At 45.0% G+C, this 27,871-nt stretch overlaps 1 protein-coding gene across 14 annotated transcripts in view; it reads left to right on the top strand.

The window, feature by feature from the left end:
• LOC110503843 (BCAS3 microtubule associated cell migration factor) overlaps positions 1 to 27,871 on the top strand; it is a 340,843-nt gene that overhangs the window by 116,988 nt on the left and 195,984 nt on the right. For all 14 annotated transcript variants that reach the window (XM_090218455.1, XM_090218451.1, XM_090218453.1 and 11 more), the window contains 6 exons: positions 9,416 to 9,540; positions 9,897 to 10,062; positions 10,311 to 10,411; positions 16,797 to 16,897; positions 26,623 to 26,819; positions 26,992 to 27,089. In XM_090218455.1, the coding sequence (XP_090074581.1) occupies positions 9,416 to 9,540; positions 9,897 to 10,062; positions 10,311 to 10,411; positions 16,797 to 16,897; positions 26,623 to 26,819; positions 26,992 to 27,089 (788 nt within the window). The remainder of the gene's footprint in view (positions 1 to 9,415; positions 9,541 to 9,896; positions 10,063 to 10,310; positions 10,412 to 16,796; positions 16,898 to 26,622; positions 26,820 to 26,991; positions 27,090 to 27,871) is intronic.

Raw genomic sequence — 27,871 nt, 5'->3', positions numbered from 1 at the left:
GAGAGTGACTGAATGAGAAAATGTAGAGAGTGTGACTGGAAGAGAAAAGGGAGAGAGAGTGACTGAATGAGAAAACGTAGAGAGAGTGACTGAATGAGAACGTAGAGAGAGTGACTGAATGAGAAAACGTAGAGAGTGTGACTGGAAGAGAAAATGTAGAGCGAGTGACTGAATGAGAAAACGTAGAGAGAGTGACTGGAAGAGAAAACGTAGAGAGAGTGACTGAATGAGAAAACGTAGAGAGAGAGTGACTGAATGAGAAAATGTAGAGAGTGTGACTGGAAGAGAAAAGGGAGAGAGAGTGACTGAATGAGAAAACATAGAGAGAGTGACTGAATGAGAAAACGTAGAGAGAGTGACTGAATGAGAACGTAGAGAGAGTGACTGAATGAGAAAACATAGAGAGAGAGTGACTGAATGAGAAAATGTAGAGAGAGTGACTGAATGAGAAAACGTAGTGGCTGAATGAGAAAACGTAGAGAGAGAGTGACTGGAAGAGAAAACGTAGAGAGTGACTGGAAGAGAAAACGTAGAGAGTGACTGAATGAGAAAATGTAGAGAGTGTGACTGGAAGAGAAAAGGGAGAGAGAGTGACTGAATGAGAAAACGTAGAGAGAGAGTGACTGAGTGAGAAAACGTAGAGTGAGAGTGACTGAATGAGAAAACGTAGAGAGAGTGACTGAATGAGAAAATGTAGAGAGTGTGACTGGAAGAGAAAAGGGAGAGAGAGTGACTGAATGAGAAAACGTAGAGAGAGTGACTGAATGAGAACGTAGAGAGAGTGACTGAATAGAAAACGTAGAGAGAGTGACTGAATGAGAAAACGTAGAGAGAGTGACTGAATGAGAAAACGTAGAGAGTGACTGAATGAGAAAACGTAGAGAGTGACTGAATGAGAAAACGTAGAGTGTGACTGAATGAGAAAACGTAGAGTGGCTGAATGAGAAAACGTAGAGAGAGTGACCGAATGAGAACGTAGAGAGAGTGACTGAATGAGAAAACGTAGAGAGTGTGACTGGAAGAGAAAATGGAGAGAGAGTGACTGAATCAGAAAACGTAGAGTGAGAGTGACTGAATGAGAACGTAGAGAGAGTGACTGAATGAGAAAACGTAGAGAGAGAGTGACTGAATGAGAAAATGTAGAGAGTGTGACTGGAAGAGAAAAGGGAGAGAGAGTGACTGAATGAGAAAACGTAGAGAGAGTGACTGAATGAGAACGTAGAGAGAGTGACTGAATGAGAAAACGTAGAGAGTGTGACTGGAAGAGAAAATGTAGAGCGAGTGACTGAATGAGAAAACGTAGAGAGAGTGACTGGAAGAGAAAACGTAGAGAGAGTGACTGAATGAGAAAACGTAGAGAGAGAGTGACTGAATGAGAAAATGTAGAGAGTGTGACTGGAAGAGAAAAGGGAGAGAGAGTGACTGAATGAGAAAACATAGAGAGAGTGACTGAATGAGAAAACGTAGAGAGAGTGACTGAATGAGAACGTAGAGAGAGTGACTGAATGAGAAAACATAGAGAGAGAGTGACTGAATGAGAACGTAGAGAGAGTGACTGAATGAGAAAATGTAGAGAGAGTGACTGAATGAGAAAACGTAGTGGCTGAATGAGAAAACGTAGAGAGAGAGTGACTGGAAGAGAAAACGTAGAGAGTGACTGGAAGAGAAAACGTAGAGAGTGACTGAATGAGAAAACGTAGAGAGAGTGACTGAATGAGAAAAGGGAGAGATAGTGACTGAATGAGAACGTAGAGAGTGTGACTGGAAGAGAAAGGGGAGAGAGAGTGACTGAATGAGAAAACGTAGAGTGAGAGTGACTGAACGAGAACGTAGAGAGAGTGACAATGAGAAAATGTAGAGCGAGAGTGACTAAATGAGAAAATGTAGAGAGAGAGTGACAATGAGAAAACGTAGAGAGAGTGACTGAATGAGAAAAGGTAGAGAGTGTGACTGGAAGAGAAAAGGGAGAGCGAGTGACGGAATGAGAAAACGTAGAGAGAGTGACTGAATGAGAAAACGTAGAGAGAGTGACTGAATGAGAAAAGGGAGAGATAGTGACTGAATGAGAACGTAGAGAGAGTGACTGAATGAGAAAACGTAGAGAGAGTGACTGAATGAGAACGTAGAGAGTGACTGAATGAGAAAACGTAGAGAGAGTGACTGAATGAGAAAACGTAGAGAGTGACTGAATGAGAAAACGTAGAGAGAGTGGCTGAATGAGAAAACGTAGAGAGAGTGACTGAATGAGAACGTAGAGAGAGTGACTGAATGAGAAAACGTAGAGAGTGTGACTGGAAGAGAAAATGGAGAGAGAGTGACTGAATCAGAAAACGTAGAGTGAGAGTTACTGAATGAGAACGTAGAGAGAGTGACTGAATGAGAAAACGTAGAGAGAGTGACTGAATGAGAAAATGTAGAGAGTGTGACTGGAAGAGAAAAGGGAGAGAGAGTGACTGAATGAGAAAACGTAGAGAGAGTGACTGAATGAGAACGTAGAGAGAGTGACTGAATGAGAAAACATAGAGAGAGAGTGACTGAATGAGAAAACGTAGAGAGAGTGACTGAATGAGAAAATGTAGAGCGAGTGACTGAATGAGAAAACGTAGAGAGAGTGACTGGAAGAGAAAACGTAGAGAGAGTGACTGAATGAGAAAACGTAGAGTGAGAGTGACTAAATGAGAACGTAGAGAGAGTGACTGCATGAGAAAACGTAGAGAGTGACAATGAGAAAACGTAGAGAGTGACTGAATGAGAAAATGTAGAGAGAGAGTGACTGAATGAGAAAATGTAGAGAGAGTGACTGAATGAGAAAATGTAGAGAGAGTGACTGAATGAGAACGTAGAGAGAGTGACTGAATGAGAAAAGGGAGAGAGAGTGACTGAATGAAAAAACGTAGAGAGTGTGACTGGAAGAGAAAACGTAGAGTGACTGAATGAGAAAAGGTAGAGAGTGTGACTGGAAGAGAAAAGGGAGAGAGAGTGACGGAATGAGAAAACGTAGAGAGAGAGTGACTGAATGAGAAAACGTAGAGAGAGTGACAATGAGAAAACGTAGAGAGAGAGTGACTGAATGAGAAAACGTAGAGAGAGTGACTGAATGAGAACGTAGAGAGTGACTGAATGAGAAAACGTAGAGAGAGTGACTGAATGAGAAAACGTAGAGAGAGTGACTGAATGAGAAAACGTAGAGAGTGACTGAATGAGAAAACGTAGAGAGTGACTGAATGAGAAAACGTAGAGAGAGTGACTGAATGAGAAAACGTAGAGAGAGTGACTGAATGAGAACGTAGAGAGAGTGACTGAATGAGAAAACATAGAGAGAGTGACTGAATGAGAAAACGTAGAGAGTGTGACTGGAAGAGAAAACGTAGAGAGAGAGTGACTGAATGAGAAAACGTAGAGTGAGAGTGACTGAATGAGAAAACGTAGAGAGAGTGACTGAATGAGAAAATGTAGAGCGAGTGACTGAATGAGAAAACGTAGAGAGAGTGACTGGAAGAGAAAACGTAGAGAGAGTGACTGAATGAGAAAACGTAGAGTGAGAGTGACTAAATGAGAACGTAGAGAGAGTGACTGCATGAGAAAACGTAGAGAGAGTGACAATGAGAAAACGTAGATAGAGTGACAATGAGAAAACGTAGAGAGTGACTGAATGAGAAAATGTAGAGAGAGTGACTGAATGAGAAAATGTAGAGAGAGTGACTGAATGAGAAAATGTAGAGAGAGTGACTGAATGAGAACGTAGAGAGAGTGACTGAATGAGAAAAGGGAGAGAGAGTGACTGAATGAAAAAACGTAGAGAGTGTGACTGGAAGAGAAAACGTAGAGTGACTGAATGAGAAAAGGTAGAGAGTGTGACTGGAAGAGAAAAGGGAGAGAGAGTGACGGAATGAGAAAACGTAGAGAGTGACTGAATGAGAAAACGTAGAGAGAGTGACAATGAGAAAACGTAGAGAGAGAGTGACTGAATGAGAAAACGTAGAGAGAGTGACAATGAGAAAACGTAGAGAGAGAGTGACTGAATGAGAAAACGTAGAGAGAGTGACTGAATGAGAACGTAGAGAGTGACTGAATGAGAAAACGTAGAGAGAGTGACTGAATGAGAAAACGTAGAGAGAGTGACTGAATGAGAAAACGTAGAGAGTGACTGAATGAGAAAACGTAGAGTGTGACTGAATGAGAAAACGTAGAGTGGCTGAATGAGAAAACGTAGAGAGAGTGACCGAATGAGAACGTAGAGAGAGTGACTGAATGAGAAAACGTAGAGAGTGTGACTGGAAGAGAAAATGGAGAGAGAGTGACTGAATCAGAAAACGTAGAGTGAGAGTGACTGAATGAGAACGTAGAGAGAGTGACTGAATGAGAACGTAGAGAGAGTGACTGAATGAGAAAACATAGAGAGAGAGTGACTGAATGAGAAAATGTAGAGAGTGTGACTGGAAGAGAAAAGGGAGAGAGAGTGACTGAATGAGAAAACGTAGAGAGAGTGACTGAATGAGAACGTAGAGAGAGTGACTGAATGAGAAAACGTAGAGAGTGTGACTGGAAGAGAAAATGTAGAGCGAGTGACTGAATGAGAAAACGTAGAGAGAGTGACTGGAAGAGAAAACGTAGAGAGAGTGACTGAATGAGAAAACGTAGAGAGAGAGTGACTGAATGAGAAAATGTAGAGAGTGTGACTGGAAGAGAAAAGGGAGAGAGAGTGACTGAATGAGAAAACATAGAGAGAGTGACTGAATGAGAAAACGTAGAGAGAGTGACTGAATGAGAACGTAGAGAGAGTGACTGAATGAGAAAACATAGAGAGAGAGTGACTGAATGAGAAAATGTAGAGAGAGTGACTGAATGAGAAAACGTAGTGGCTGAATGAGAAAACGTAGAGAGAGAGTGACTGGAAGAGAAAACGTAGAGAGTGACTGGAAGAGAAAACGTAGAGAGTGACTGAATGAGAAAATGTAGAGAGTGTGACTGGAAGAGAAAAGGGAGAGAGAGTGACTGAATGAGAAAACGTAGAGAGAGAGTGACTGAGTGAGAAAACGTAGAGTGAGAGTGACTGAATGAGAAAACGTAGAGAGAGTGACTGAATGAGAAAATGTAGAGAGTGTGACTGGAAGAGAAAAGGGAGAGAGAGTGACTGAATGAGAAAACGTAGAGAGAGTGACTGAATGAGAACGTAGAGAGAGTGACTGAATGAGAAAACGTAGAGAGAGTGACTGAATGAGAAAACGTAGAGAGAGTGACTGAATGAGAAAACGTAGAGAGTGACTGAATGAGAAAACGTAGAGAGTGACTGAATGAGAAAACGTAGAGTGTGACTGAATGAGAAAACGTAGAGTGGCTGAATGAGAAAACGTAGAGAGAGTGACCGAATGAGAACGTAGAGAGAGTGACTGAATGAGAAAACGTAGAGAGTGTGACTGGAAGAGAAAATGGAGAGAGAGTGACTGAATCAGAAAACGTAGAGTGAGAGTGACTGAATGAGAACGTAGAGAGAGTGACTGAATGAGAAAACGTAGAGAGAGAGTGACTGAATGAGAAAATGTAGAGAGTGTGACTGGAAGAGAAAAGGGAGAGAGAGTGACTGAATGAGAAAACGTAGAGAGAGTGACTGAATGAGAACGTAGAGAGAGTGACTGAATGAGAAAACGTAGAGAGTGTGACTGGAAGAGAAAATGTAGAGCGAGTGACTGAATGAGAAAACGTAGAGAGAGTGACTGGAAGAGAAAACGTAGAGAGAGTGACTGAATGAGAAAACGTAGAGAGAGAGTGACTGAATGAGAAAATGTAGAGAGTGTGACTGGAAGAGAAAAGGGAGAGAGAGTGACTGAATGAGAAAACATAGAGAGAGTGACTGAATGAGAAAACGTAGAGAGAGTGACTGAATGAGAACGTAGAGAGAGTGACTGAATGAGAAAACATAGAGAGAGAGTGACTGAATGAGAACGTAGAGAGAGTGACTGAATGAGAAAATGTAGAGAGAGTGACTGAATGAGAAAACGTAGTGGCTGAATGAGAAAACGTAGAGAGAGAGTGACTGGAAGAGAAAACGTAGAGAGTGACGAAGAGAAAACGTAGAGAGTGACTGAATGAGAAAATGTAGAGAGTGTGACTGGAAGAGAAAAGGGAGAGAGAGTGACTGAATGAGAAAACGTAGAGAGAGAGTGACTGAGTGAGAAAACGTAGAGTGAGAGTGACTGAATGAGAAAACGTAGAGAGAGTGACTGAATGAGAAAATGTAGAGAGTGTGACTGGAAGAGAAGGGAGAGAGAGTGACTGAATGAGAAAACGTAGAGAGAGTGACTGAATGAGAACGTAGAGAGAGTGACTGAATGAGAAAACGTAGAGAGTGTGACTGGAAGAGAAAATGTAGAGCGAGTGACTGAATGAGAAAACGTAGAGAGAGTGACTGGAAGAGAAAACGTAGAGAGAGTGACTGAATGAGAAAACGTAGAGAGAGAGTGACTGAATGAGAAAATGTAGAGAGTGTGACTGGAAGAGAAAAGGGAGAGAGAGTGACTGAATGAGAAAACATAGAGAGAGTGACTGAATGAGAAAACGTAGAGAGAGTGACTGAATGAGAACGTAGAGAGAGTGACTGAATGAGAAAACATAGAGAGAGAGTGACTGAATGAGAACGTAGAGAGAGTGACTGAATGAGAAAATGTAGAGAGAGTGACTGAATGAGAAAACGTAGTGGCTGAATGAGAAAACGTAGAGAGAGAGTGACTGGAAGAGAAAACGTAGAGAGTGACTGGAAGAGAAAACGTAGAGAGTGACTGAATGAGAAAATGTAGAGAGTGTGACTGGAAGAGAAAAGGGAGAGAGAGTGACTGAATGAGAAAACGTAGAGAGAGTGACTGAATGAGAACGTAGAGAGAGTGACTGAATGAGAAAACGTAGAGAGTGTGACTGGAAGAGAAAATGTAGAGCGAGTGACTGAATGAGAAAACGTAGAGAGAGTGACTGGAAGAGAAAACGTAGAGAGAGTGACTGAATGAGAAAACGTAGAGAGAGAGTGACTGAATGAGAAAATGTAGAGTGTGACTGGAAGAGAAAAGGGAGAGAGAGTGACTGAATGAGAAAACATAGAGAGAGTGACTGAATGAGAAAACGTAGAGAGAGTGACTGAATGAGAACGTAGAGAGAGTGACTGAATGAGAAAACATAGAGAGAGAGTGACTGAATGAGAACGTAGAGAGAGTGACTGAATGAGAAAATGTAGAGAGAGTGACTGAATGAGAAAACGTAGTGGCTGAATGAGAAAACGTAGAGAGAGAGTGACTGGAAGAGAAAACGTAGAGAGTGACTGGAAGAGAAAACGTAGAGAGTGACTGAATGAGAAAATGTAGAGAGAGAGTGACTGAGTGAGAAAACGTAGAGTGAGAGTGACTGAATGAGAAAACGTAGAGAGAGTGACTGAATGAGAAAACGTAGAGAGAGTGACTGGAAGAGAAAACGTAGAGAGAGTGACTGAATGAGAAAACGTAGAGTGAGAGTGACTGAGTGAGAAAACGTAGAGTGAGAGTGACTGAATGAGAAAACGTAGAGAGAGTGACTGAATGAGAAAATGTAGAGCGAGTGACTGAATGAGAAAACGTAGAGAGAGTGACTGGAAGAGAAAACGTAGAGAGAGTGACTGAATGAGAAAACGTAGAGTGAGAGTGACTGAATGAGAAAACGTAGGGAGTGTGACTGGAAGAGAAAACGTAGAGAGTGACTGAATGAGAAAACGTAGTTAGTGTGACTGGAAGAGAAAACGTAGAGAGTGACTGAATGAGAAAACGTAGTTAGTGTGACTGGAATAGAAAAGAGAGAGGGAATGCGGAGTGAGAAGGATGCAGTGTGCTGTATTGGCTGACCCCTGGTCGTCCGGCCGAGGCTCTGATGTTTTCATGGCTCTATCTCCTGGACACACTGACAGAGACAGACAGACAATCGGACGGATGGACAGATCCGAGGAGGAGAAAGAGGGCCGTAGAGTTAGCCAAGGCAATATCCTGACATGGTCCTATCTCTCTCTCATCAGCTAGCACGGCTTACTGTAGATATTTGGTTATTTAGCCTCCCCCTTTATCCAACACTAATAAATACACAGCCACTAAGGCCTTCCCCCTGTTCTACCCAGAAACACCCATCACACGGTGTCGGCTAAACTAAGACATCAACATCTCCCCTCGTCCTGTGAGTCATTTACCAGCTGCTGACAGATATAAGGGAAGAGGAGGGAGAGTTGAGGCCCACAACAGGTCATTCAACACCTATTAGTGTGTCAGGCTGTGTTAGTGTGTCAGGTTGAGGCTGTGAGACCAAGGATAGTTCCAGTACTGGACAGTATGCCTTCACACTGGATTCAACAGAACCACTTTGGGGTAGGTAGTATGGAAAATGTTTGAGGAATTGATCAGAAGTGAATTGTTGAATATTACATTTCATTATAGACAATTTTCATGTTCCAAAATCTTGGAGTGTGTGTGAGTGAAAACAGGGGGTTTTACTGTCCACCTTGGTTATAGGGCTGGACAATAATACCAGGCCACTCCGCTACTGTTCTCCCATCACTAGCATATGCAGCACTGTCACCATACGGAACCTTTCCTGTGTTCGCTTTCATCCAAACGGTCCTGACATGTCTGAATAATCCACTAACTCCCAGTAAATTCTCTCAAACGGCTAACTCAAAGTGAGACTAGGGGAAGCAGCTGGAAGACTAGCAGCATTCGAGACTCATGTTCAAGTGATAACCATTATGGCATCCTCGGGTATTCACTGGAACTCAGTTCTATTCATGTGTGTGTTTTCCCGGCGTGTGGACAAACCCAGTCCTCAGTACAGTCAATGGTCAGGCCAGCCTGTGGTGGTTTCAGTGTACATGACATGCTTCATGACAAAAGGAAGGATGTCATCAACTACAGAGCTGATCTACTGGCATGAGAATACACACAGAGACACACGTTATCCCGTTCCGACTGCAGGCACCCTGTGTTGGATGAGGGAGGAAATATCCTGTATTATGTCTAATGCTGTTTTTAATTGAATAGTAGAGACCAGTACATAAATCATTTGTCCAAACACCGGCACAGTGAAATTGGAGACAATTCAAGGCAAAAAATATATATATTTTTTGCTACCAATACACTTCATTTTAAGTCATGCTCATCTCTTTATTTAGTTAAATCGCATGAAATGTAATTCTATTAAAAGCTTGGCTTGTTCTTTGTTCACAGATGTGACAGTGTTTGAACTTTAATATCTCAAACCAGATTGGTATCATTCTCTCATTCTTTAACTACAGCTTTAGTTGATCTAACAACTCAAACCGCCAACCTTTATTTTCTCCAAGAGGAGAACTCTGTGTCCCTTCGGCTGTGTTCTGCTACCCACTCACCCCCTCTCTCTTTCGCTGTTTCTCCTGCAGCAAAGCCAAGCCTCCCCCCCAGATCTCCCCCAGTAAGTCCAGTGGAGGAGAGTTCTGTGTGGCTGCTGTCTTTGCTGCCTCACGCTCCTGGTACATGACCAACCCCAACATGAAGAGAGAGAAAGGTGAGGAGGGGTCGCTTTGGCTTTGTAGCATTATGTTCATCATGACATATCCCACTAGTGCATTAGTATCCTAGCTGTTACCCCCAAAACCACCATCACACTAAAACACTTTCATTTCGCTTTCATTTGGCTAAATGTAGAAGTTTAAAATCGGTGTGAGAATCGCAAATACCATTTGACTTGGATCTGTGCATTGACCTTTCTAAGCCCCCTGTGTAGACCCAACATTAAGGTCAAGGAAGTACAAACCCACTCAGGGAGATGCTGGGCGAAGTAGACAAAACACTTAGCAATGTCACAACACCACGCTCCTCTTACTTTGTAACATTGACCTGTTGACCTCCCCTGTTCCTCAGACCAGTCCAGCCGGTCAGTGGTGGAGTCCCTCTACATCCTCAGTTGCTATGGCACCCTAGTGGAGCATGTCCTGGAGCCTCGGCCAATCAGCACAGCCCAGAAGATCAGCGATGACACACCCCTGGAGCTCAACACATGTCCACGGGCCTGCTGGAGCCTGGCCAGGTAACTGACCCTTTCTCACACACACACTTTCTCTCTCTCACACACACTCTCTCTCTCACACACACACACTCTGCTAAGCTGTGGTTCATGTTATGAAGATTTACTTACATTACTGTATAACTGCACAATATATTACTGTATGTGATTTATACAGTAGTGCACTACATTGGGAATAGGGTGCCATTTGGGAGAGATCCTGAGATGTTCTCTGTAATTGACTGTGTGTTTGTTGTGTTTGGTTGTTACAGGACTCCACTGTGGAATGAGCTGCAGCCTCCCTTTCTCTCCAACCACCCTCTGGTGCTGGCCTCTGACCTGGTGCAATATTACCAATACCTCCTGGCTGGATGTAAGTGTTATACACTGTGTGTGTATATGTACTATTTGTGCGTGTGTATGTGTGCACCATTAGCCCGGTGCCAGTTTATTCTCTATGGGAGATTGTCTTTGCCTTCTTATTGGTGACATGCTGAGAGTAGGACCCTTTCAGTCCTCCTCCATTACGTCCCTGTTCCCTCTTAAAACCCTCAGTGGAGATCAGACATCAGTCCATCTGAGTAGTGCTCTGGCCTCAGATCTCTTATCACACAAACTATCAGCTTTTCAGCCGTTCTGTTCCGTCTGTACGGCGCTTTCCATCAAGTCTTTGTCAGTGTGTCGCTGTGTCTGTCTCGTCTGGACAAGTCAGCATGACAACGCTAACAGCTCAACCAACTCCACTCAACTCATTCAAATGAAGCCGATTAGCCAGCCTCAACTCCTTCCAACTCAGTAACAAGTACAAAGAGCACCAAGCACTTCAGGTTGATATGTGACAGGCTGTGGAGGCTGGAGATGGCAGAGGGAAGAGGAGGGTGACTCTGGAGGGCAGAGTGTACACGGATGGCCACACATTTAACTTAACCTCTGTTATAACTGTGCGTTGTTGCATTAGCTGCATAATCATAAACATAAATCAGTAATTAGCTCTTGAAGTGCCGTTGGGGCAAATCCCCTTCTCATCCCGTGTGCTTGTTCTTCTGTCTCCTCTATTCTACGCTAAAATGTCTACCTCCCAAATGGCACCCTATTCCCTACTTAGTGTACTACTTTTGACCTGAGTCCTATGGTCAACAGTAGTGCAGTATAGGGAATAGGGTGCCATTTGGGAGGTAGACATTCTCCCAGTGCTAAGGGCTGAACGGGTAGGATATTTTCTCAAATGAGTTCTAATAGTCCTTTCTAGTGTCAGAGCAATGAAGTTAAGTTGGTGTGATTGTTCGGCAGCGGGCATCGGCGCTGGGTTTAGTGTTACTTGGTCCTGTGAGAAGGCACAATGGGCCAGACAGAGGGCACAATGGGCCAGACAGAGGGCACAATGGGCCAGACAGAGGGCACAATGGGCCAGACAGAGTGCATAATGATTTAGTCTCTGTGCTTTCTCACAATTAGCTCCAATTAGTGATGTACAAAATATCACCCCCCCCCCCACCCACCTCATCTGTCTCTCCCTCGCCCCCGTTCCTCCTGACACCCGCGCAGCACCAACCCTATCGTGCTCACACACTCAGGTCAATACAATATGCACTTACTTCATTTGCTGTCTTGTACTTCTACCCATTGCTCCGCTCCACCCCCAGGCGTTTCCTGCATGCTACTACGGCTCACGGAGTGCCTGCCACCTTTCCTTCCTCCGCTTTGCACCCGTTCTGTTTCATAACACTGTGCGTCCACTCTGCTCACCAGCTGATGGATGGGCAGAGATGATGTGATCCAGGGGGGGCCAATCTGACCCGGGGATGCCACACAACACACACACTGTGTTGGCCTTCTCCAGTGGTGTGTAAAGATCAGAGTTTATGGAGGGAGAAGCTGCTGCTCTCCACCCTGCTCCAATACAAACTACAGTATCAGGGTCTAGTTTACGTAGTAGATACTACCTCAAATGTCAACAAGCAGAAGGAGTGCGTGACGGGAGTAGAAAGGGATAGGAAAGCGAAGAAGACAGAGAAATTGAGAGACGTGGAGGAGATGAGAGGTCACAAAGAGAAATATGGAGAGAGGGAGGGAGCGAGGCAGGGAGCAAGGCAGGGGGTATGATAAATCACTGGTATCTTTTTTAGATCTGCAAATGAGTGTGTATTCAGGGACCTAGCTGGGTTCCACAACCTTCTAGAGTATGGGGTTAGTGTTTACATGTTGTGTGATTGACAGCTGCTGCTCTCTCTATATTGAATGACCGGTGTGATTAAAAATGCATGTTGCTGTGGAGGGATGGAGCTCAGGGTCATGCCAGCCCAGCCGGAGAGGAGCCTCGCAGGCTGGTGATTAAAAACAGCGGTGGCGCCACTTCATGGTCACTATCTCTACCTGTCCGTCTGCCCAGCCCACTAGCACCGCTCTGGGCCCGCTCTGCTCTGCCACAGCCTGGTAAACAGCAACTCCACTACACTGCTGGGGATGATAAGAGACAGAGAGAGAGAGGTGCACAGACACACACTCACAGACAGACACACACACACACTCACTCACTCACTCATGGACGGACGGACGGACACAGTGAGATATGAGGATGACGTGCTGGTCTCCATCCAGCTTTGATGGCTCAGGGAATCGTCACTGTTATGTGAATGGCTCAGCCAGCCAGTTAGGAGAAACAGAGACCCTTTTTATTCTAAAAGGCCCAATGTGAATAAATGGGGCCAATTTGTGTTGCCCTGAGGTGTCTTGAGTAGATTTAAACCTGTGGTCGGATCCCTTAGAATAACACCACCACACGATTGACGAATGTGAGGCTTTTTTCCTTCTTCATTTGCAGCGTTCATTCTTGAGATTTAGGGTATATTTTCAGTTTTTTGAAGTGTGGGGGCTGTATTCATATAGCTGTGTGTTCAGACACCTCTTCCCCGGCCGCAAGACTTCACCGAGGCAAACATGGCGTGAATAATTGACCTTCTGGCTGGCTCCTCTGAGTAGGCTGGACACTTCAGTGGTGGCTGCGCTGGTGCTTTTTGGCCCTGGCCTTCCCCTAGTTTCAAGTTTTTACCTCTGGGCTGATTGGTCTTTACCTCTGGGCTGTTTGGTCTTTACCTCTGGGCTGATTGGTCTTTACCTCTGGGCTGATTGATCTTTACCTCTGGGCTGATTTGTCTTTACCTCTGGTCTGATTGGTCTTTACCTCTGGGCTGATTGGTCTTTACCTCTGGGCTGATTGGTCTTTACCTCTGGGCTGATTGGTCTTTACCTCTGGGCTGTTTGGTCTTTACCTCTGGGCTGTTTGGTCTTTACCGCTGGGCTGTTTGGTCTTTACCTCTGGGCTGTTTGGTCTTTACCTCTGGGCTGTTTGGTCTTTACCTCTGGGCTGTTTGGTCTTTACCTCTGGGCTGTTTGGTCTTTACCTCTGGGCTGTTTGGTCTTTACCTCTGGGCTGTTTGGTCTTTACCTCTGGGCTGTTTGGTCTTTACCTCTGGGCTGTTTGGTCTTTACCTCTGGGCTGTTTGGTCTTTACCTCTGGGCTGTTTGGTCTTTACCTCTGGGCTGTTTGGTCTTTACCTCTGGGCTGTTTGGTCTTTACCTCTGGGCTGTTTGGTCTTTACCTCTGGGCTGTTTGGTCTTTACCTCTGGGCTGTTTGGTCTTTACCTCTGGGCTGTTTGGTCTTTACCTCTGGGCTGTTTGGTCTTTACTTCTGGGCTGTTTGGTCTTTACCTCTGGGCTGTTTGGTCTTTACCTCTGGGCTGTTTGGTCTTTACCTCTGGGCTGTTTGGTCTTTACCTCTGGGCTGTTTGGTCTTTACCTCTGGGCTGTTTGGTCTTTACCTCTGGGCTGTTTGGTCTTTACCTCTGGGCTGTTTGGTCTTTACCTCTGGGCTGTTTGGTCTTTACCTCTGGGCTGTTTGGTCTTTACCTCTGGGCTGTTTGGTCTTTACCTCTGGGCTGTTTGGTCTTTACCTCTGGGCTGTTTGGTCTTTACCTCTGGGCTGTTTGGTCTTTACCTCTGGGCTGTTTGGTCTTTACCTCTGGGCTGTTTGGTCTTTACCTCTGGGCTGTTTGGTCTTTACCTCTGGGCTGTTTGGTCTTTACCGCTGAGCTGATTGTTAAAGAAAAAGTGGGAAAGGAGGATCAGCCATAGACAAGCACTGTACAAGCCGGCCTTGTCAGATAGTGACATTATCCCAACTGGCCTTCCGAATTGTCAAAAAGGACTGCCCAAATCAGTGAGAGAGAGAGAGCACCTCAGATCATTAGTCTTATCTCTCCCCAGAGATCATCAGGTCATCAGTCAGACCTGATCAATATCTGGCCCTGCTTTGTTCTGGGTCTACTCACTTTACCTGCTGTTACTGCTACTGTCATCCACCAGACAACTAACTCTGTCTGAAATTACACCATATTCCGATATAGTGCACTACTTTTGACCAGTGGGAATAAAGGGAATAGGGTGCCATTTTGGATGCATCCCTGCACTTCCTACTGCTACTGGCCTTGACCAGACCACTCACTGTGTGTCTCCTCTGATCAGCAGAACTACACCACTTCCTCTTAGAACACAGAGACACAGGCTCATTAAGATCGCTTAGGAACATTTTTAAAATCACTTTTATTTTTTGATGGTGTGTTACCAGAACAGGGTATTTTCCATAGAATAACACCAATCAGATTTGCCTGGTAAACACCATAAATTTGTTATAATTCTACTTCATAGGAATGGTTACATTATTCCGCCTGAGTCAGTTCAGATTGTAGTCTTTGCTATCAACTATCACTGAAGCAATTATGCCGTCTTGCGTTAATGAAATAGTACACGGTTTCAGACAGGTAGTGTAGTGAGCCTTCAATAGTCATGTATTAGTGGACCAGTGTAGCCATCTGCTGCGCTGGGAGAAAAAAACTTTTCCTGAATGCATGACTGCTGTCTGCACATCAAAATGATGTTATTTTTCTCTGAATTGCCCTGTGAAAGCCTAACACTGTAAGATCGTATTTTATAACTAGTCATGTTGGACAGAACAAGCTTGCCCACCTGACCCAGATTTATAATGGGCCGTTTTTGGATTGCATAAACAACAATGTAGGGTTGTGTTCCCAACAACTACAAGTGTGCTTGCTGTAGTTCCTCAGCGTCACAGCTAGGAGAGCTTAAACACCTTATAGTTGAAGACTTTTCTTTGAGTCATAAAAATAGATTGAAATGACTTAGGAACTGTGACCACTTGGAGACACCAGTTAGTCCTCTCACTCAAACCCTTGTCATTGTTTTATGTTGCACCTACCCCATATTTTCCAGGAAAAGCGGTGAATTGCACAAAATCAGCAGTGTAATGTTTGGATTCTTGTGTCAGGTAAACTGTTGTCCTCAACTTTGGTCTAATAATTTTCCCATAATCTTTAAACCCTTACCTTTAAATTGCTACCATGCTTATGCATATGCTTTTCATATTTCTTCTGGAAGAAACATTTCAATTTAGCCGTGTCCATATTGGCCAATTCCCGCCAGTGTAAAGGGTTAAGAAAGTCTGTGAAGACCTTAAAAGCAGCAGACCCAATGGCTGTCTATTGATATATCTATATATTTATCCAGCCACTCACTCTGGTAGTTATGTCTCTAACTGTTTGGTGGGGTCAGTCTGTCTCTATATCCCTACATTCGCTAACACACACACACGCACACACAGAGGTCTGTCTGTGCTTGGCCCTTGGGGATGACCACTGCCTCCCCACTCAGGAGCATGTCCGTCCGGCTCTCTCAGGCCAATGGAAGCCCCCCCCACCCCCACAACGCCGTAACCCGAGCCAGCCAGCAACTGCTCCAAAGCATCAATAATTAATTAGGGAACAGCTATTGCCCCCAAGGGTCAGAGAGCAAGAGTAGAGCAGGAGGGAGAGCGAGTGGAAGGAAGGAAGGAAGGAGGGAGGGGTAGTAATGATTTTGTTTAATAAGTAACATAAGCAGGCTTTGTTAGAGAGCAACATAAGTATCTGGCTAGGAACCACACACACCTTCACCCTACCCGTCTCTCCAGAGCAGGTGAGAGCAGTGTGTTACAAGCTTTTAGGAAAATAAGGTCAGCCTCTCCACAGTGGAAGAGTGTCAGTCAAGGTATTTGTTACAGCGCTGCTGTGTATGTGGTGTCAAACCGACAAGCACACCTCCTTAAGAAGCCTCCCAACACCTGCTCTACGCACGAGAGACCCAGAGAGAGACCCAGAGAGAGACCCAGAGAGAGACCCAGAGAGAGACCCAGAGAGAGAGCGAGGGAGAGAAAAGGCAAGAGAGGGGGCAGCAGTGCCTTGTGCGCTCCAGATGAGAACTTAACAACTTTATTAGTCATTCCTGCATTAAACAAATTCACCACGGACCGGGGGGGGGGGGGGTGCTAGGCCCTGAGGTGCCAGGAGAAAAGACAGATTTTACACATTGAGCTTCATTCTCCACTCCTGCTTATTAACGCGTGTTAATACTCTGTCTGTCTGGGTGCCTCTCTGCCTGTGCTGCTGACGGAGCCTCATACACACACACACATGCACGCTCACTCACACACATGAGTGTGTACACATGTTCTCTCTCACTTACACATGCTCCTACACACACTCAGGCACACCCATGCCCTTTTTGCTCTCTTAACTGAGTGTCAGAGAAACAAGCCAACAGGAAAAACTTGAGCTTTGTCTCTCTCTCCTTGTCTGTCTGTCTGTCCCTCGCTTTCTTTCTCTCTCTCACTCTAACAAACACCATCAACCTCTCTCTGTGTCCACAGTGGTGCCCCCTGGAAGCCCGGGTCCTGTCACGCGCCACGAGTCTTACGACAGCCTGACGTCAGACCACAGCGGACAGGAGGACGAGGAGTGGCTCTCACAGGTGAGACGGACACTGCCCGGCTGGCACCTCTGAGTGATAACCAAGTCAACATCATGAAACACGCCAGCACTAACACGCCTGATTCAGGTAATCTAAAGGGTTGAAGCTCAGTTACCGGATAGATCTGGTTTATTAATGCTGGGCTATAACAAAAATGTGCACCTTCTGGGGTTCCACCAGGAATGGATTGAGGAGCCCTCCCAATCTATAGCAGCATCAAAGCATTTGCATTATCTGCACTTCACATGTCCTATGGTGGCTAAAGAGGGACAGTCATCCCTTCAAGAGCCTATCACTCAGCAAACTATTTATTTTCTCTCATAGAGGACTTATCCTTGGCACTAGCCGGTAGGGGGGAAATGAGTGCCTTTTGCGTCCCTTTGACATTTTAAGTCGAAATTGTGCCCAAATATTGAATTTTGAAGAGCCTGTTATACTAAATTAAGTGCCCTTTAATACACTGCTCAAAAAAATAAAGGGAACACTAAAATAACACATCCTAGATCTGAATGAATGAAATATTCTTATTAAATACTTTTTTCTTTACATAGTTGAATGTGCTGACAACAAAATCACACAAGTTATCAATGGAAATAAAATGTATCAACCCATGGAGGTCTGGATTTGGAGTCACACTCAAAATTAAAGTGGAAAACCACACTACAGGCTGATCCAACTTTGATGTAATGTTCTTAAAACAAGTCAAAATGAGGCTCAGTAGTGTGTGTGGCCTCCACGTGCCTGTAAGATCTCCCTACAACGCCTGGGCATGCTCCTGGTGAGGTGGCGGATGGTCTCCTGAGGTATCTCCTCCCAGACCTGGACTAAAGCATCCGCCAACTCCTGGACAGTCTGTGGTGCAACGTGGCGTTGGTGGATGGAGTGAGACATGATGTCCCAGATGTGCTCAATTGGATTCAGGTCTGGGGAGCGGGCGGGCCAGTCCATAGCATCAATGCCTTCCTCTTGCAGGAACTGCTAACACACTCCAGCCACATGAGGTCTAGCATTGTATTGCATTAGGAGGAACCCAGGGCCAACCGCACCAGCATATGGTCTCACAAGGCGTCTGAGGATCTCATCTCGGTACCTAATGGCAGTCAGGCTACCTCTGGCGAGCACATGGAGGGCTGTGCGGCCCCCCAAAGAAATGCCACCCCACACCATGACTGACCCACCGCCAAACCGGTCATGCTGGAGGATGTTGCAGGCAGCAGAACGTTCTCCACGGTGTCTCCAGACTCTGTCACGTCTGTCACGTGCTCAGTGTGAACCTGCTTTCATCTGTGAAGAGCACAGGGCGCCAGTGGCGAATTTGCCAATCTTGGTGTTCTCTGGCAAATGCCTAATGTCCAGCACGGTGTTGGGCTGTAAGCACAACCCCCACCTGTGGACGCCGGGCCCTCATACCACCCTCATGGAGTCCGTTTCTGACCGTTTGAGCAGACACATGCACATTTGTGGCCTGCTGGAGGTAATTTTGCAGGGCTCTGGCAGTGCTCCTCCTGCTCCTCCTTGCACAAAGGCGGAGGTAGCGGTCCTGCTGCTGGGTTGTTGCCCTCAACGGCCTCCTCCACGTCTCCTGATGTACTGGCCTGTCTCCTGGTAGCGCCTCCATGCTCTGGACACTACGCTGACAGACACAGCAAACCTTGCCACAGCTCGCATTGATGTGCCATCCTGGATGAGCTGCACTACCTGAGCCACTTGTGTGGGTGGTAGACGCCGTCTCATGTTACCACTAGAGTGAAAGCACTGCCAGCATTCAAAAGTGACCAAAACATCAGCCAGGAAGCATAGGAACTGTGGTATGTGGTTACCACCTGTAGAACCACTCCTTTATTGGGGGTGTCCTGCTAATTGCCTATCATTTACACCTGTTGTCTATTCCATTTGCACAACAGCATGTGAAATGTATTGTCAATCAGTGTTGCTTATATTATAGTTATATTGTGTTTACGTGTTCCCTTTTTTGAGCAGTGTATATTGTACAGCACTAAGAAACCTGATTTTTTTAAATGAATAAAGACTTGATAAAGTTCCCAAATTGTGCATTTTGACATGTCCCTCTTCTGGGACTTCTGGGAAGACTTAACCTACTTAACCCCAACATGTCTCAAATGTTTTACTGTCATTGTAAAGCCCTAGTTGTTGCTTTGACAAAATCATTCCTTAAGATGATTATTTAATGTTATTAGTGATTCATTTTAAGGTATAAAAAAACAAACCCTGTACATAATCTTAAGGTCAATCCTGTTACAGGAACTGAACTCTCGTTTTAATATGGTGAAACTATTCCTTTATAAATATTTTTTTCAAAAGAAATCACAAACATCTAATAGTTATATCCTAGTGTAAAAGCAGCTGGTTCTACTCTTTGGCCATTTTCTGTTGCCATTTTTTGGTGGAAAACTGAGTGTGTCAAGTATAACATGTCAACCCTGTCACCCATAGATAGACAAAACTTTTTTTGTGAAGCCTGCATTCAATCGCCACTCCCTGCTCTCCAAGCTTCCTTTCCCCCTGTCACAAGAGGATTCATGGCTGATTTAGGATGAAATCGTCAACCCCGTTACGGTCAACCCTGTTACTTTATTTGGCGCTTAATAGGCACTTACTCTACTAATTTTTGAGATGGGAGAACGTTTTTTGTGTTCTTTATGACAGAATGTGTTTGTTTTTTCCACCAAGTTAACTTACTCAAAAGGCACCTAATTGGTGGAATGACCCAGGAGCTAATAGGTAGTTTTTGGACTAAGTGACTCTTGACTCTTAGATTCCTTGTCTTTGTCCAGCGGTGCATGATGCCACTATTACAGCATGAAATAAGATTACATTTTAATCTAATAGCAAATAGTGGTCATTTTGGCACTGAGTACTGCCGTGAGATGTGGTTTGGAGGGATATACAGTGCCTTCGGAAAGTATTCAGACCCCTTGACTTTTTCCACATTTTGTTATGTTACAGCCTCATTCTAAAATAGATTAAAGAAAAACTATTCCTCAGCAATCTACACACGGACTCGAAATTGAGCTCAGGTGCATCCTGTTACCATTGATCATCCTTGATGTTTCTACAACTTGATTGGAGTCCACCTGTGTTAAATTCAATTCATTGGACATGATTTGGAAAGGCACACACCTGTCTATATAAGGTCCCACAAAAATGTCTGCCGCATTGAAAGTCCCCAAGAACACAGTGGCCTCCATCATTCTTAAATTGATTAAGTTTGGAACCACCAAGGGCTCCGTCAGGGAGGTGACCAAGAACCCAATGGTCACTCTGGTAGAGCTCCAGTGTTCCTTTGTGAAGATGGGTGAACCTTCCAGAAGGACAACCATCTCTGCAGCACCAACCAGGCCTTTATGGTAGAGAAGCCAGATGGAAGCCAATCCTCAGTAAAAGGCAAATGACAGCCCGCTTGGAGTTTGCCAAAAGGCACCTAAAGGACTCTGACCATGAGAAACAATATTCTTTGGTCTGACGAAACCCAGTCTGGAGGAAACCTGGCACCATCCCTACAGTGAAGCATGGTGGTGGCAGCATCAGGCTGTGGGGATGTTTTTCAGCAGCAGGGACTGGGAGACTAGTCCGGATCGAGGGAAAGATAAACAGCGCAAAGTACAGAGAGATCCTTGATGAAAACCTGCTTCAGGACCTCAGACTTGGGTGATGGTTCACCTTTTAACAGGATAATGACCTTAAGCACACAGCCAAGACAACGCAGGAGTGGTTTTGAGACAAGTGCAGCGACGCTCCCCATCCAGCCTGATAGAGCTTGAGAGGATCTGCAGGGAAGAATGGGAGAAATGCCCCAAATACAGGTGAGTCAAGCTTGTAGCGTCGTACCCAAGAAAACTCGAGGCTATAATCGCTGCCAAAGGTGCTTCAACAAAGTACTGAGTATAGGGTCTGAATACTTATGAAAATGTGATGTTTCAGTTAGATTTTTTTGAAAATGTATTAAAAAAAATAAAATACCTGTTTTTGCTTTGTCATTATTGGGTATTGTGTGTTTAATTAATTTTAGAATGAGGCTGTAACGTAACAAAATGTGGAAAAATTTGTGGGGTCTAAATACTTTCCGAGGGCACTGTATGGTTGGGATATTTACATTACAGATAGATAAGTTGTATGGCGATTCAGTTGAAGTCGGAAGGTTACATACACCTTAGCCAAATACAGTGGGGAGAACAAGTATTTGATACACTGCCGATTTTGCAGGTTTTCCTACTTACAAAGCATGTAGAGGTCTGTAATTTTTATCATAGGTACACTTCAACTGTGAGAGACAGAATCTAAAACCAAAATCCAGAAAATCACATTGTATGATTTTTAAGTAATTAATTTGCATTTTATTGCATGGCATAAGTATTTGATACATCAGAAAAGCAGAACTTAATATTTGGTACAGAAACCTTTGTTTGCAATTACAGAGATCATACGTTTCCTGTAGTCCTTGACCAGATTTGCACACACTGCAGCAGGGTGTTTTGGCCCACTCCCCCATACAGACCTTCTCCAGATCCTTCAGGTTTCGGGGCTGTCACTGGGAAATATGGACTTTCAGCTCCCTCCAAAGATGTTCTATTGGGTTCAGGTCTGGAGACTGGCTAGGCCACTCCAGGACCTTGAGATACTTCTTACGGAGCCACTCCTTAGTTGCCCTGGCTGTGTGTTTCGGGTCGTTGTCATGCTGGAAGACCAAGCCACGACACATCTTCAATGCTCTTACTGAGGGAAGGAGGTTGTTGGCCAAGATCTCGCGATACATGGCCCCATCCATCCTCCCCTCAATACGGTGCAGTCGTCCTGTCCCCTTTGCAGAAAAGCATCCCCAAAGAATGATGTTTCCACCTCCATGCTTCACGGTTGGGATGGGGTTCTTGGGGTTGTACTCATCCTCCTTCCTCCTCCAAACACGGCGAGTGGAGTTTAGACCAAAAAGCTCTATTTTTGTCTCATCAGACCACATGACCTTCCCATTCCTCCTCTGGATCATTCAGATGGTCATTGGCAAACTTCAGACGGGCCTGGACATGTGCTGGCTTGAGCAGGGGGACCTTGCGTGCGCTGCAGGATTTTAATCCATGATGGCGTAGTGTGTTACTAATGGTTTTCTTTGAGACTGTGGTCCCAGCTCTCTTCAGGTCATTGACCAGGTCCTGCCGTGTAGTTCTGGGCTGATCCCTCACCTTCCTCATGATCATTGATGCCCCACGAGGTGAGATCTTGCATGGAGCCCCAGACCGAGTGTGATTGACCGTCATCTTGAACTTCTTCCATTTTCTAATAATTGCGCCAACAGATGTTGCCTTCTCACCAAGCTGCTTGCCTATTGTCCTGTAGCCCATCCCAGCCTTGTGCAGGTCTACTATTTTATCCCTGATGTCCTTACACAGCTCTCTGGTCTTGGCCATTGTGGAGAGGTTGGAGTCTGTTTGATTGAGTGTGTGGACAGGTGTCTTTTATACAGGTAACGAGTTCAAACAGGTGCAGTTAATACAGGTAATGAGTGAAGAACGGGGGATTCTTAAAGAAAAACTAACAGGTCTGTGAGAGAATTTCCTTTCTTAGGTCAGTTAGGATCACCACTTTATTTTAAGAACGTGAAATGTCAGAGTAATAGTAGAGTGATTTATTTCAGCTTTTATTTATTTCATCAATTTCCCAGTGGGTCAGAAGTTTACATACACTCAATTAGTATTTATTAGCATTGCCTTGAAATTGTTTAACTTGGGTCAAACGTTTCGGGTAGCCTTCCACAAGCTTCCCACAATAAGGTGGGTGAATTTCGTCCCATTCCTCCTGACAGAGCTGGTGTAACAGAGTCAGGTTTGTAGGCCTCCTTGCTCGCACATGCTTTTTCAGTTCTGCCCACACATTTTCTATAGGATTGAGGTCCAGGCTTTGTGATGGCCACTCCAATACCTTGACTTTGTTGTCCTTAAGCCATTTTGCCACAACTTTGGAAGTATGCTTGGGGATATTGTCCATTTGGAAGCTTTAACTTCCTGACTGATGTTTTGAGATGTTGCTTCAATATATCCACATAATTTTCCTTCCTTATGGTGCCATCTGTTTTGTGAAGTGCGCCAGTCCCTCCTGTAGCAAAGTACCCCCACAACATGATGCTGTACCCCCGTGCTTCACGGTTGGAATGGTGTTCTTCGTCTTGCAAGCGTCCCCCTTTTCCTCCAAACATAACGATGGTCATTATGGCCAAACAGTTCAAAAAGTACAATCTTTGTCCCCATGTGCAGTTGCAAACCGTAGTCTGGCTTTTTTATGGTGGTTTTGGAGCGGTGGCTTCTTCCTTGCTGAGCGGCCTTTCAGGTTATGTCGATATAGGACTTGTCTTACTGTGGATATAGATACTTCTGTACCTGTTTCCTCCAGCATCTTCACATGGTCCTTTGCTGTTGTTCTGGGATTGATTTGCACTTTTCGTACCAAAGTACGTTCATCTCTAGGAGACATATATATGCATACTATTGTTTGTACAGATGAACGTGGTACCTTCAGGCGTTTGGAAGTTGCTCCCAAGGATTAACCAGACTTGTGGAAGTCTACAATTTATTTTCTGAGGTCTTGGCTGATTTCTTTTTATTTTCCCATGTCGTCAAGCAACGAGGCACTGAGTTTGAAGGTAGGCCTTGAAATACATCCACAGGTACACCTCCAATTGACACAAATAATGTCAGTTAGCCTATCAGAAGCTTCTAATGCCATGACATTATTTTCTGTAGTTTTCCAAGCTGTTTCGAGGCACAGTCAACTTAGTGCATGTAAACTTCTGATCCACTGGAATTGTGATACGGTGAATTATAAGTGAAATAATATGTCTGTTGTTGGAAAATGACTTGTGTCATGCACAAAGTAGATGTCCTAACCGACTTGCCAAAACTATAGTTTGGTAACAAGACATTTGTGGAGTGGTTTATACACTTAGGTTGGAGTCATTAAAACTAGTTTATGTAAACTTCCGATTTCAACTGTATGACCCCACTATCTTCAGCTTGGTTAACCCTTCACTCCCTCATGTCTGAAGCCTGATCTCTGCAAGGAACCATCACATCTCCTCCAGTAATCATTTCTGGCCATATATAATGGATTGGGGTAAATGTTTCCATGTTATTCTGTGGTTAGTAACCACTATGATAGTGTTGCCGGGAGCCATACCAACTACCGTCTTTCTACCATCTCCTGCACCAAAAATAGTGAAGCTTGGCCGTATTTATGCTTGCGCTGTCCTATTTTTGGCCAGGTGAAGTCTTTTTAATGGAGATTGGCAGCCAGGCCACTAGGGGGAGTTGTGCTGTTTTGATAAGGTTGTGCTTCAAACTCCCAAGCAGTGATGGGGACACAGTACTATGGGGGGGTGGTGTCTGTCAGACAAACTAGTTAAGCCGAGGTTCTGACTTATTGCACTCAACAAAGATACCACAGGACTTGGAGGTTGTAGCAGTGCTATCCTCAGGAAACAGCACAGTGAATTTTAAATGACTATAATTCTCACACTGAATATCTCCTGTAAATCATTGGATGAGGCTCCTCAACATGGCATCTCACTTGCCCTCCAGGTTTTCCCAACACACTTACCTCGTCGCCTTTCAAATTCAAATGTGAAATGGCACTGGAAGACAGAACACTGGTCTTGATCCATTGTAGAAACAATCCTTCCAAGGTCATGCTGTCAATTCTGCTCTGTACAATAGTCTGGAGGATAAATAGTGAAACATGTATAGTATGATGATAATGGATAGATTGAGTTAGAGCACCGCTGTCTTGTGGATGTCATTAAATGATATTCCTTCATTAGATTATCAGCAGTGTTCAGAATCAGATGGATCTGCTTTTTTCTATTGAAGCGCCACATCGTGACCTTTGGTGTGTGCCGTCTGTCTGGGCCCTGTATGTAGCGCGACTCAGGAGACATTGCTTGTGTCCCAAATGTCCCCCTTTTCCCTTTATAGTGCACTACTTTTGACCAGGGCCCATAAGTCTGGTCAAAAGTAATGCATTATATATTGAATAGGGGGCCATTTGGGACAAAGCTTTGGTGCGTAATAGTGTAAGTGGCTCTCAAGTCTGTCAGATGACAACAATGCCAGAAGCAGCACCACAGATTCCCCCTTATCCTCCTGGTTTCAATACCCTCCATCAAGTCATCAGGTCAGGCTCTGACGGTCATGACACATTCTATTGGGTTATTGCAGTAGCGACCAGGCCTCTGGAGACTGGACTATAATTCTCTCCCTCCTCCACTTCCTGTGCTATACAGTGACTTCATATCCAAGTAAGCTGTTCTATCAACAGTCCTTTGGTGGTTCTGTGAGCTCTACACAACTCTGTGATAACTCATATTGTCAGGCACAGTATGTCAGGACAGGGCGCGACAGATAGGAGGGCGGAGGTGAGAGACCAACATCTGGCCCTGCGCCCCGACACTGAAGAGAGCCATGGCATCTGTTGATCTCTGGGGCTGGTCGACACTAATGTACACACACTGAAATCCTCTGTCTGTCTGTGTGTCTGTGTGTGGCCTAATTTACACAGCTGTGCCAAACCACTTATCACTCACACCCCATGGACGTATTATGAGACCCTATGCTGTCACCCCTGTCTTGGCTCTTCCACAGCCAAATAGACATAAGTGTGGAAGGAGGGGAGCCTGTGTTAAATAAACAAGACCGAAGGATTGAGAGGAGCTCTTAGTGAGAAAGAGAGTTGGAGAAGGGATAAGGGAGAGAGAATGAGAGCGAGGGATTGAGGCAGAGAGAGATTTTGAGGGCAGAGAGAGATTGAAGGAGAGGGCAGAGAGGGATTGAGGGAGAGCGCAGATAGGGATTGAGGGAGAGGGCAGATAGGGATTGAGGGAGAGGGCAGAGAGGGATTGAGGAAGAGGGCAGAGAGAGATTGAGGGAGAGGGCAGAGAGGGATTGAGGGAAAGGGCAGAGAGGGATTGAGGGAGAGAGCAGAGAGGGATTGAGGGAAAGGGCAGAGAGAGATTGAGGGAGAGGGCAGAGAGGGATTGAGGGAAAGGGCAGAGAGAGATTGAGGGAGAGAGCAGAGAGGGATTGAGGGAAAGGGCAGAGAGAGATTGAGGGAGAGGGCAGAGAGGGAGAGGGCAGAGAGGGAAAGGGCAGAGAGGGATTGGGTGTAAAGAGAGGTAAAAGCTAGTTAGAATTGTTCTGTCCTCTCCTCATCTCCCCATCCATCTAGTGTAACATTACTGACAGACCTTTCTGGAGTCTGCCACGCTGTCATCTTAATGCCCACCATGCCATCTCTCAGGGGGCAGACGCTGCAGAGAGCTGTTCCTGAGCCTTAACGGCCACGGTGGCATTTCTCTGAAACAGTGACGCTAATGTGGCTCTGACGCTCGTCCTCTAATCCCATTGCCATGGAAATCTGTCTCCCTCATTTCCTCTTCCCCTAACTCACGCCGCCCCGCCCGCCAGCTCACTGGGACTACATCGGCTTGTCTCTGTGGACAACAGGCTTTAGTCTGACAGGTTTACATCCTGAACGGATGTGGACAGTGACGCTGTAGTAGTTATTTTATTACTCCCAAATGGGAAACTGGTTTTCAGCAGTTTGTACACACAGTACCAGTATTTAGTTCTACCTAAATGAAATAAAACAAAGATAACTGCACTATCCATTCCAGTGGTTTTGTTTCTAGCATGCTATTGCTAACGTTGTTGTCTGGCCCCTACCAGGTGGAGATAGTCACTCACACAGGGCCTCACCGTCGGCTGTGGATGGGTCCTCAGTTCCAGTTTAAGACCATCCACCCATCTGGTCAGACTACGGTCATCTCCTCCTCCTCCTCCGTGCTGCAGTCCCAGGGCCCCAGCGACATTCAACAGCCTCTGTTGGACTTCCACACTGATGACCTGGACCTACACAGTCTCAGGTAGGTAGACAATCATGCTGCTGTAGTTGTCTGTAACTTATGCTATTTTTAACAGGTCTCAATGATACTAATTATATATACTGTATAAATAACATGAAATCTGCAAATAAACACAGCATAACAGCAGATAAATAAACACACACATAGTAGCATTACATGTCTGTGTGTGTAGGATCCAGCCGGTGCGTTCTGAGCCGGTCAGCATGCCTGGTTCCTCTCGGCTGGTGGCTGAACGGAGGGGACACGGGACGGTCATTGATACAGGATCAGGTAGGAACCATGCTACTATATACTCTACCGTCTGTCTGTCTGTCTGTCTGTCTGTCTGTCTGTCTGTCTGTCTGTCTGTCTGTCTGTCTGTCTGTCTGTCTGTCTGTCTGTCTGTCTGTCTGTCTGTCTGTCTGTCTGTCTGTCTGTCTGTCTGTCTGTCTGTCTGTCTGTCTGTCTGTGTCTATTTATTTATTTGTGGAATGGGACTGTGTACAGATGTCTGTACCTGGTTCAATACAGATTGTCTGTGTACACACACACACACACACACACACACACACACACACACGCATAAATGCAAAACCCATGACCTGTGTGAACTGTGTCTTCTTCATAATGATCATAACATTTTGGCTGTGGGCCTAGCCTACACTCAAGCCTTTGTTTTCCTGTTCAGACACACAATCACATTAACCCTTTAAAACCAGCCACATAATGACCAACATGATAATCTAGTCTGACTTTTCACAGTATCCAAGCCAGAAATCACCCTAGTGATAACCATAATCATAACCCTGCATTGTGATTGGATGAGTGGACCTAATGTAGACCTTTCTGGTCTCATCTGTGAATTAGATTAGATTGATCTGCTTTAAAGATAGTGTCTTTTTACGTTTGGCCTTTTCTTCATCCTGTTAGGCTGTTAGGGTTTAATCCAATCATGTTGAGATGAAAGCCGGCACGTACAGTGTTGTTCTCTAGGGGTTATTGCTGTTATACTGATCTTGTGAGAATCCCAATTGGATTTAGTGCTTGTGTTTTTATGTCATCGTGAAGCCACC

Source organism: Oncorhynchus mykiss, chromosome 24, assembly GCF_057628025.1.
Source record: "Oncorhynchus mykiss isolate SJ-2025 chromosome 24, ASM5762802v1, whole genome shotgun sequence".
Taxonomy (NCBI): domain Eukaryota; kingdom Metazoa; phylum Chordata; class Actinopteri; order Salmoniformes; family Salmonidae; genus Oncorhynchus; species Oncorhynchus mykiss.
This window is presented reverse-complemented; position numbering and strand designations above follow the sequence as displayed.